This window comes from Brassica napus, chromosome C8, assembly GCF_020379485.1.
Source record: "Brassica napus cultivar Da-Ae chromosome C8, Da-Ae, whole genome shotgun sequence".
In the NCBI taxonomy this organism is placed as follows: Eukaryota; Viridiplantae; Streptophyta; class Magnoliopsida; order Brassicales; family Brassicaceae; genus Brassica; species Brassica napus.
Window position 1 is genome coordinate 30,972,670 of NC_063451.1, and position 11,752 is coordinate 30,984,421.

Below are 11,752 nucleotides of genomic sequence, written 5' to 3' on the forward strand. Positions count from 1 at the left end.
CCGGTCCATCGGAAAAAAATTATATAATAACAACAAAATACAATTATATATATATAAATAAAATGATCAAACATATAAAAAAAATTGTCGATAATATATACAAGGGTATAAAAGTTTTTTGCCACTTATGAAACTTGAGGGCCTGGTTCGGTTTGGATCATTTAAAAATTGTTTTTAAAAAGGGTTTGGTTCTGTTTGGGTCATTGAAAGTACTAATTGCAAGGTAGCTATCAATAAATGCACATAGCTGCCTTACAATTACATTACAATTGTTTTTCTTTTAAAAAAGCTCAATAAAAAAAGGTTACGTTTCATGAAGTGTTCGAAGTTCCTCTTCTACTGTGTTTTATGTTGATTCCAGGCTACCGGTTTGGTTTTTCGAACCAGTAGGATTTTTATCATAGTTCCGTTTTTTTTGTGAAAAAAAAAGGTTACGCTGAGACGCATAAACATATACTAATATCCATAATGCAAAAGGTATATACAGTACCGTGGTCCATAGAACTTCATTTGGATTCAGCTAAACATTTAAGCGTTTCGTAGTCATCCAATAAATATGTAAACTTGTTCGAATTGTTTACTGAATATTAGATGACCTTAATTCAGTATATATAAATATAATTTATATATTTTAATTTATATGTAAACATGCAGAGTGATTATTAATTTTCAAAAATATGGTACATTCCCTTTAACCTCTTGTCTTGTTAAATAATATCCTAACTAGAGTGCACAGACGTTTGTTTTAATAGAATAGATATATGAAAATTTTCATAACAAAAAAATATAATGGTTGCACAAACATGTATTTGTATATGAAATTGTTCAATTTGCAATATATACCATTCATGATAGCTTTGATGGTTTTTAATTTTTTGTAATTTGTTGATTACTCGTATTATGGTTTGATATTAAGCCAATCAAAATGATATATTATATAACATACATCAATTAATAATTTTAACCACATGAACTATTTTGATATATACTCCACTTGTTTCATATTATAAGTAGTTTTAGACAAATTTGTTTGCTTTAAAATATAAGTAGTTTTCATATTTTTAGGTAACTTCTATTTTTATTGGATTAAGTATGGCCAATCAACCTATATAGACTTATTTATTATTGGTTCAAAAATATCTAATTATATATAAAATTATTTTTTTAATTATAATTTTATTTATGCGTTTATGTAAAACTACTTATATTATGAAATTGACAGAGTATATATATAAATTAAAACACCATTATTTTTTGTATATATTAGTAAATCTATCTTTCCAAAATAAAGTATTTTATGTCAACAACTAAGATAGTGAGTACCATATAATCCTTCAAAGAATACAAAAATAATTATGATATATATATTTTTAATGAAAATTTTAGTTTTGTACATAGTTTACAAACTTTAAACATTTGTACATAAGTTATGTTTAAATTTTAATCCATGGTTTGTTTTGGTTATTTTTCCTAATGAACAAAAATTGGATCTTAAGGAAAATATTAACCTGTATTATGCAAAATTTGTTTAATTCAAATAATTCTGAAGTAGATGAGAAACAATTTATATAAAAGAAATTGAAGACTATTTTGGAATTAGATATGTTAATCGTGTTTCCAATAAAAATAATAATTTTCAATATAAATCTAAAAAATCAATTTACAATTATTTTAGGTTTTAATCCCTATTATAAAACATTTATTTATTTTTATAATTCTTTTTGTTAAGTATAATGTAAACTTGGACACAAAAAAGTAGATTGTAAACGTCAAGATATTGAAGTTTTGTCCTTTAATAATCATAACTATTTTTATTCTTTAATAATCATTAAAAAGGAAGTTAGTGTATATTATTATTCATTTGCTAAAATTTACTACTTAAGATCTTTCAATATTTTGACACTTACAAATTATGCATATTTAGAAGATCCTAAATATATGGATTTTTAGTTTTAATACATTAATTAAATTTAAAATTTGTTGTACATTCGATTTAGGAAATATTTTATCAAATTAGAAAAATACAAAAATGCTTAAAATTAGGTTTATTAATTACTTCATTGACTTGTAAATAAATGATAGTTTTAACGGTGAATTCATATTTGTAATTCTATTTTAATAAAATAGATTCATATTTGTACTTTTCTTTTAATAAAATAAATGGTTTCTTCGATTTCGTTATATATCTCACAATCTCCGTAGACACACTAGGGACAATAAAAAAGATCAAAACAAGGGCTGGGCAAAAAATCCGGATCCGAAAAATCGAACCGAACCCGATCCGAAAAAGTAATACCGAACCCGAACCGAAATTGATTAAATATCCGAATGGGTCTAAAATTTTGGTATTTAAAGAACGTCCAAAACCGAACCCGATCCAAACCGAAATATTTCGGGTACCCGAATGTATCCGAAATAGATTTATAAACCTATACTAGACCCTGATCCGCGCGCCAGCGCGAGTATGAATTTTCGATTTTTGTTTATTTATTTAACTAAATGATGTATTTGTAATATTTGATGTATTATATTCACCAAGTAAATAATTTTTTTGGCATCTTAAACCATCTATTTATGACGAATATTCGATATCATATAAAAAAATTGAACAAATAGACGTAATTAGAGAATTGTAGACGATATATAAAAACAATGGTTATTAATGTAAAATATGAAGAAATATTATATTATGACTTAGTATGGCATAAAAGATTATAAATTAGTTATACATGTTTAAATAAAATAAAATAATTTTTAAACTTCTATGAAAAATTTAACATATAAAAAATGGCGATGAATTAGTCATCAAATTGTAAATAATTTCATAATTTTATTAATAATAAATTATTTATAGTATTTGTTTTTCGTCAAGATAATTATTATATGTCCATAACATTAATATGTTAAAAGGCCATATTATGAAAGCACATGTTGTAACCGTTTTTTCCGGGAAGTGTAACAAAAAAAATTACCTTTAACTCTTCGTTTTGTTTAAGTTCTGTGTCGGTAAAAGATTAAAAAAAATCTCTCTATGTTTTTCAATGTTCACTTTGAAGCTTATTATGCGAAAATCATACGCAAATATAGGCAATTGGTTGGAATCTCTATATCTTTATATTCTTATAAATTTTAAATTTATTGTTTCATCTTCTGCAAGCAAATCAATTACTGAAGTAATAGATCAATTGGTTGGAATCAAATTTATTCTTATAATTAGTGTAATTATGGTCATAGTTTCTATATTTAATAGGTACATTAAAGATACGACATTGAAGATATTTTGTTTTGATTAATAGAATATATTGGATTTTGAGTTTGTATTTATTGAATTGTTTTTTTATAAAGCTTAGAAAATCAATGAGATGATTGGTTTGTTGATACATCCTATAAAGAAACGAAAGCTATAGGTGGTTTGAATATTGTACATCGATCGATGCATGATGTAAGTTGACTATATAAAACTTGAGCATGATCATTTCAAACTAAAACATAGATAGGTTATATGCATTTGTTATATTGTAGTTAAAATATTTTAAATATTACATAAGTCAAGTGATTCACGTTTTCGTAAAAATAAAATTTAAGTTCATTATTGGGTCGTACTCGTCGGTAATAAGCTACGTTAAATATGATGTATTTTTAGGTTCATTTAATGACATTAAGTTTAAATTTGATTAAGAAAAACTCATTAATTTAACTGAAAAAGACAAGCATTAAAATAGGTAGGTTCATTTAATGATATTAAGTTTAAATTTGATTAAGAAAAACTCATTAATTTAACTGGAAAAGACAGACATTAAAATAGGTAGTTTAATTTAATTCTCAGTGGCATGGAAGTGTAAATAAGTTAGAAAACTTAGGGATATTTTTTAATGGGTACTTCTCTTTTAATAATATAGATATTAATTATTTTTTAGTTTAATGTATATTAAAAAATATCCAAAATATATTTGATACTTTTAACTTAGAGAAAAAGACAAAAATAGCATTAAATCAAGTTTTTGTTCTCAAACTAACACTCAAGGTCAAAAGTCACAAAAATAGCACTTAGTGTTTTATCAAAAGTCACAAGCTTAGGGTTTAGAGTTAAAGGGTAGGGTTTAGGATTTAGGGTTTAGAGTTTAGGGTTTAGATTTTAGGGTTTAGGGTTTAGGGTTTAGAGTTTAGGGTTTAGGGTTTAGAGTTTAGGGTTTAGGGTTTAGAGTTTAGGGTTTAGGGTTTAGAGTTTAGGGTTTAGGGTTTAGAGTTGAGAAATGAGGTTTTGGGGATAAGATTTCAAATTTTGAAAAATAAAAAAATTAAAATTTTCAAAGGATAAATTTAGAAAGGTGCTATTTTGGTAATTTTAGTTTTTGAGTGCTATTTTGTGATATAAACTTAGAAAGGTGCTATTTTGGAGATTTGCCCTTTAACTTATCCAAAATACTTGAAAATATATACAAATAATCAAAAATAAATGTCTTAAATAGTTAAAGTATACTCAAAATACCAAAAATACTTAAAATATTTATTTATTCTCTATCCAAATATTCAAATCAAACCAATTTATATGTTAAGTTTATGTATTTCGACATGTGTTATTCAAATTTATATGTAATATATTATTTTGTTTATAGATTTTGAGTATTTTAAAATATATAATGAATTTTAAAATTTTAAAAATAATTTAAATGGTTTATCCGAATCCGAACCGAACCCGCAAAGATCCGAACCGAACCCGAACCAAAATTTAGAAATATCTGAATGGGACTGAAATCTTTGACCCCGAAAACCCGAAACCCGAATAGATCCGAACCGAACCCGAATGGGTACCCGAACGCCCACCCCTAATCAAAACAATAGAAAGAAATAATTACAATAAGAAAATTAAAGACGTCGCTAATGACTTTATTTGTAACTAGGTTCGGCCCGCCCTACGGGCGGGATATTAGTTAATTTGATATTCACTAAATGCTCGAGTTGAAATTTTTTTTAAGATTCAAGAATTTGGTTATTTGTTATGTCTTACTTATTAGTATGCGGTGGTATAGTTGTTTTTCGATTATTCTTGCTTTGGTATTGTATCAAATTAACTAATTGTCCAACTCATAATTACAGATGTACAAATGTGGATTTGTGATAAAGTTTGATGACAATACTGTTTTTTTTTAATTCTTATTCATAGTGGAGTGTACATGTGTCAGAAAGAGGCATATAACAACTTTTATGTTTTTGTGTATGGATTTTAAATATATATTATTTTGTATAATGCATACTTGCTATACAACATTTGCTTGTAGACTAAAAAAATTGTTTTCTATATTTTTAAAAGAGAAAATATTTAGTCTAGAATATAACATGGACATATGTATTGACTATATATAGAAGTTGAGTGTTATTTTAAAATGACATATATATAGAGATTTTTCAACCATTACTTCACTGGCACAAAACATTTATAACTGTAAATACCTTCTTTTAAAAGCAAAACTAATAAAAGCGTGCACAATAAATGTATTTTGATATATATTATATGCATCAAATTATAAAGGTTGAAAACATTACAAAACTGTTTGGAGCAAAGTTTTTAACTTCACGATCTTCATCTTGACGTCAGTTCAGTGTCGGCCCTGGCCACAAGCAGAAAAATCATGGGCTTCCAGCTGACACGATAATAAGTATTTTAGCGGCCACATATTTATAAAAAGTGACTTTAGCCTAGTGGTTCTAAGAGAAATTACCAGTGCTAGAGGTGCTGGGTTCAATTACCCTTAACTGCATTCATTTATTTTGGCTCTAAAAATAAAATGGGACATGTGTCACTCCCAGAACGCACGAATTGATGACGTGGCTTCACGGGAGAGAGGCGAACATTTCTTTATATATATAGATATGCATCAAATTATAAAAGGTTGGAAACATTGCAAAACTGTTTGGAGCAAAGTTTTTAACTTCACGATCTTCATCTTGACGTCAGTTCAGTGTCGGCCCTGTCCACAAGCAGAAGAAGCATGGACTTCCAGCTGACACGATAATAAGTATTTTCGCGGCCACATATTTATAAAAAGTGACTTTAGCCTAGTGGTTCTAAGAGAAATTACCAGTGCTAGAGGTGCTGAGTTCAATTATCCTTAACTGCATTCATTTATTTTGGCTCTAAATATAAAATGGGATACGTGTCACTTTCAGAACGCACGAATTGATGACGTGGCTTCACGGGAGAAGCGCGAACATTTTTTTATATATATAGATAATAGATAATCCCAAAGTCAACACACCTAACATCCACCAATATATTTAAGAATAAGACTCCGTTTTGTCGACCTTACTTGATTATAGTCACATCCTGTCCCCACCTTTGATCTATTGTAGGAATGTAAAAGAATACGCTTGTTTTCATCCATTTTCAAGTATGCATCACACATTTTATATACGTATAAAAGACAAAGGACAGTGTCGAAAAGAAAAGAAAAAAAAACATGTACATCTTCATTTTTTGTGGTCCTTGATCTTATGAGATATGAGGAGGCGGGCGCATATGTTTTTTATAAATAGAAAGTTTTCAGTTTCCTGTCTATAAATATTGAACTAGTCGTTAATAACACATCAATGCATTAGAACACGAACTGGGTGAGATAACAGCTCTTATAAATCAATATGTATTAAATAACATTTAGGAGTCTAAACTCTAAATCGAGTAAGTTTGAAACGATAAACAATTACAAATACAAATTATTAGTCAAAGAATATTAGTAGATAAAAACAATAAATAAAAATTACATCAGAAGTGGGAGTAGGCGAAATAGAATGGTGGGGTTCCGTTCTCCACGACGGATATCAGGCGAAGCGAGAGATTAGCTTTAATCAGCCCTCGTTTGATCTCTAATCATATTTTTTTATAAATCAATCTATATTCTAAAATATTGCTTGACTTCCTGTTTCAGTTTTCAGGTCAACTTGTGTAGAAATACACACAGTTTTATTATAAAACATAAAATGAGACCACTTTAATAAAAAAGAAAATAAATCTTGACCATAATAAAAGTAATGGTTACATACATTACCATTTTCTCACCAAACACTACCGTCAAACACATGCGACGAATCCATTATTCAAAGTAAACCTGACCCGAAAATAAATTTCCGGTTAGATTGCTCGTATGTGATGAATTGACGAATCCACCCTCACCTACCGCAAAGACAAAAAAGCTTCACCAAACACAACTACCGGGTTATAAAACCCCTAACTTCTACTTCAAACACTTCTCAGGTTTCGTGTTGTTCACAAACTTGTCGGAATCTCAACACCAAATAAAAAAACATTTTCTTTATTAAAATAAAAAAAATCGAGGAAAGATGGCGCTCATGAATGGAAGCATGAACCTATCATCAATCAAAACGTCGATATACCACCACCGTCAAGCAAGCTTCTCCTCCACCGTACCAAGAACCACATCCCTCCGTATCTCCGCCGTGCAAACCGACCCAAAACCACCAACTTCATCTACGGTGACGAAGTCCGTCGAAGTTAACGTGAGCAAATCCAAATGGACACCGGAGAGCTGGAAGAAGCAGAAAGCTCTTCAGCAGCCGGAGTATCCTGACTTAGCTGAGCTAGAAGCCGTGCTCGACAAGATCGAATCTTTCCCTCCGATCGTTTTCGCCGGCGAAGCTAGACTTCTCGAAGAGCGGTTAGGTCAAGCAGCGATGGGTGAAGCGTTTTTGCTACAAGGAGGAGACTGTGCAGAGAGCTTCAAAGAGTTCAACGCTAACAACATTCGTGACACCTTTAGGATTCTTCTCCAGATGGGTGCTGTTTTGATGTTCGGCGGCCAAGTCCCCGTCGTTAAGGTTGGAAGAATGGCGGGTCAGTTTGCGAAGCCAAGATCGGATTCGTTTGAGGAGAGGAACGGAGTGAAGCTGCCGAGTTATAGAGGAGATAACATCAATGGAGATGCGTTTGATTCCAAGTCTAGAATTCCTGATCCACAGAGGATGGTCAGAGCTTATTGTCAATCCGCAGCTACTTTGAATCTTTTGAGAGCTTTTGCTACTGGTGGTTATGCTTCTATGCAGAGAGTTACTCAGTGGAATCTTGATTTCACAGAAAGTAGTGAGCAAGGAGACAGGTAAACAAAAACAACAGTAAATAATACTATTTTAATTTTTCTTTTCGTAATTATTTTGTTTTTAAAAGTTGAGCCATCAGAGCAACATTATCGGGCAAATTTGAGGTTTCTCAAGGGGGGAGGGGGGACCCACAAAAAACACCCAAAACCGAAGGGAGAAGTAGCTAAATTAAGAGGCATTTTGATTTTGTGTTTGTACGGTTTGCGTGGCGATCCGCAGTTGGTTCATTTTTAATTTTTTTTTTAATCAGAAAAAAAAAAAATTAAATTTTAAGAACCCAAAAACATTTTTACCGAAAATGTTACTCTTAGTTGAGAAATACTATTTTAATTATTTTTTTACTTTATAATTATTTATTTTAAATTCAACGAAGAGATTCATTTAGAGCATGTTTATTACAGACTTTTAAGTATGGCTCTTAATGTAAATTGCAATTAAATTAAATGAAAAATAGGGATTTACTTAAGAGGCGAGTCTTAATTAAGAGTTGGAAGATCGACTCTTGTGAGACGCGTGTTGTGTTAGGATATGTGTTTAATAAATTTTAGCTTCAATAAAACAATGTTTAATATTTTTTTTAAGAACCTTTAACTTAAGAAACTACCGTTGGACTAAAACAAAGTCTTTTTTTTAACATAAACTCTTAACTTATTTTTAATACTAAAAAATTGCCTAAGAACCCACTTAGGAGTTATTGCAATAAAAGAGCATGCTGATGTGAGTTCCCTAAGGTATTGAATGTATTTGTATGTGTGTATTGGTTTGGCAGGTACCGTGAACTAGCTCACCGTGTTGATGAAGCGCTTGGTTTCATGCACGCGGCTGGACTCACGCTTGATCATCCCATCATGCAAACAACCGAGTTCTGGACTTCTCATGAGTGCTTGCTCTTGCCTTATGAACAATCTCTAACAAGGCTGGACTCAACTTCTGGTCTCTACTATGATTGTTCTGCTCATATGATTTGGGTCGGTGAGCGAACCAGACAGCTTGATGGAGCTCACGTCGAGTTTTTAAGAGGTGTTGCTAATCCTCTTGGAATCAAGGTTTGTCCTCCCCCCCCCCCCCCCCCCCCCCCCCCCCAACTCGTTTCTAATTATATTATCAGGTCTTAGTAGTTGCGATAGTGAAACTGATTGGAATCTTTGTTATAGGTGAGTGATAAGATGGATCCCAATGAGCTAGTAAAGCTGATTGAGATCTTGAATGCTGATAATAAACATGGTAGGATCACAATTATCACAAGAATGGGAGCAGAGAATATGAGAGTGAAGCTTCCTCATTTGATCAGAGCTGTGCGACGTGCTGGACAGATTGTAACTTGGGTCAGTGATCCAATGCATGGAAACACCATTAAGGCTCCTTGTGGCCTCAAGACCCGTCCGTTTGACTCCATAATGGTAAGTTTTACATAAAACTTTCTCTATTGGTTAGAAAAAGTATTAGTATATGTTTGTTGTAGTAGGTGAGATAGCGAAAGGAGACATTAATCAACTTCAGTTGGGCTAAAGTTGACGACAACTGCTTTTTTCTATAGTTTGGTGGTCTTTAAAAAATAGTGAAAACATTATCAAAAGCACGTGTCCTGAATCTATCTGCTACGTCTACTTTTAGTAGACTTTGAAGTTTTCTTTGTAGAACTATATGAATTTTTGAAAAGTTATTACAAAATAAATATAATATTTTTTTCTGTTAATTGAAAATATATAGGCTGAAGTGAAAGCATTCTTCGACGTGCATGAGCAAGAAGGGAGCCACCCGGGAGGTGTTCACTTAGAAATGACTGGTCAGAATGTGACCGAGTGCATCGGTGGTTCACGCACAGTCACGTTCGATGACTTGAGCTCGCGATACCACACCCACTGCGACCCGCGCCTCAATGCTTCACAGTCTCTTGAGCTCTCCTTCATCATCGCTGAACGCCTTAGAAAGAGACGCATCAAGTCCCAACAGGCTTTTTCCGTCTAATTTAAACAAACATGTGTTGTAATATATACGTGTGTGTGAACTCAATACGGTCGCGTTTATCTTGGATTCGAATCTTGGGTCAATAGTACGCGTAAGGTTTTTTTTTTTTTTTTAAATGACTATCATTTTCATTTTGGATTAAATAAAAAGTTGACGTTTTTCTTTATGTTCTGAACAGTTTTGTGTACGTTGAACAAAAACTTAGGTTTTGACTCAAGTCTCTAACTAATTAAACTGAAAAGGGCTGAGACATTTGTTACATTTCTAAATGACTGAACTATCCTAACTCTAGTTCATAAATTTAGAAGTTTGGTGTCTCTTTTTAGACATTTGTTACCTGTAAAGCATTCATCAATCATTATGTATATGCAACTACAGAGTACTAAAGAAAGAGTGAATAGTAAAACTTGACAACGTCGAGGAAGTAGTCCATCGTTTGGATTCCCTGATATGCTCACAACACACATGTTCCGTCTGTGCTCTCCTATTAAAATTAGAGTTTCGGTTGTTTAGTGCTTATTACGGCAAGAACTTCAAATTTTTTATTACAAAAAAACTTCAGTTATTTTTTTTTCCAGAATATCAAAATTATTAGTGGGACAATTTCTTAGTGGAGTACATCATGAGTTTAGTATTAATATTGTTTTATTGTGTAACTAAAATTAGAAGAAAAAAATCCCATTTTACATTCTCTCACTTGCTTTATTAATCCCCTATATATTATTCGAGAAGCATTACAACTTCTTTTTATAGCCACATGTCATCACTAGAATGATTTCTATAATCATTAGAGAAATATGTTGGTCCATCTAATTATATAATAAATTTTTTATTAAACTAACAATAAATTCATCATTAATGTATTTTATTATTTCCTTAAATAAAATTTACGGAATTACCTAATGTGGCTAAAATATATATGACAATTAATGATTTTGAATAATAAAGATTTGATAAAAAATAGTGTATCTTCTATCATATTTGTTTAATTTTAAGCTATTAAATAAATTAAACAACCACAATAACTATATAATAAAAATTTAGATTTTTATGTATATGTTATATTTTGAATTTTTACAAACGGCTATAAATTACTAAAACTGTTAAAAGTCTCACATTCAAATTTTATGATACATGGTTTAAAATTTTTGTTATGACAAAATACAAATGATTAGAAAAATTATATAAGTAAAAAGTATAATTTAATTAATTAATAAGATTAATATATATATCATTTTAAATTAAACTATAAACCATATAAAATACAATATTTTAGTTTCAAAATTTACTTTGAACAATTTTTTTGATAAAAGTTTTGAACGATTATTGACAACTTATTTTTTTTAAATTATAAATTACTAAAACTATTAATCCCACAATGAAAATTTTGTTATCAGTAATTTAAATTTTTTTCTATAAAAGATACAAATGATCAAAAAACTATATGAGTAGAAATCATCATTTAATAGACATTAAAATTAAAAATATACTAAAATATATTATCTATGTTAGTATCATTTAAATTTAATAACATATCCTATCAAATAAAAAAAAATTGGATTAATACAATTGATTTATATATTCGCACCAATTTAATTATATTTTTAATAGTTACTGACTTTTAATTATTTAATATATATTTATTATTTTATAATATGTAAAAATATTTAATACA

General features: G+C 30.0%; 1 protein-coding gene across 1 annotated transcript; it reads left to right on the forward strand.

Annotated features, from left to right (window-relative positions):
* Positions 1 to 6,995: 6,995 nt before the first annotated feature.
* Positions 6,996 to 10,243, forward strand: LOC106425980 (phospho-2-dehydro-3-deoxyheptonate aldolase 1, chloroplastic-like). Its single transcript, XM_048766518.1, has 4 exons — positions 6,996 to 8,108; positions 8,879 to 9,155; positions 9,264 to 9,509; positions 9,820 to 10,243. Exons 1-4 carry the CDS (start codon positions 7,336 to 7,338, stop codon positions 10,075 to 10,077), a joined length of 1,554 nt encoding a protein of 517 aa, XP_048622475.1. The 5' UTR covers positions 6,996 to 7,335; the 3' UTR covers positions 10,078 to 10,243.
* Positions 10,244 to 11,752: the final 1,509 nt, after the last annotated feature.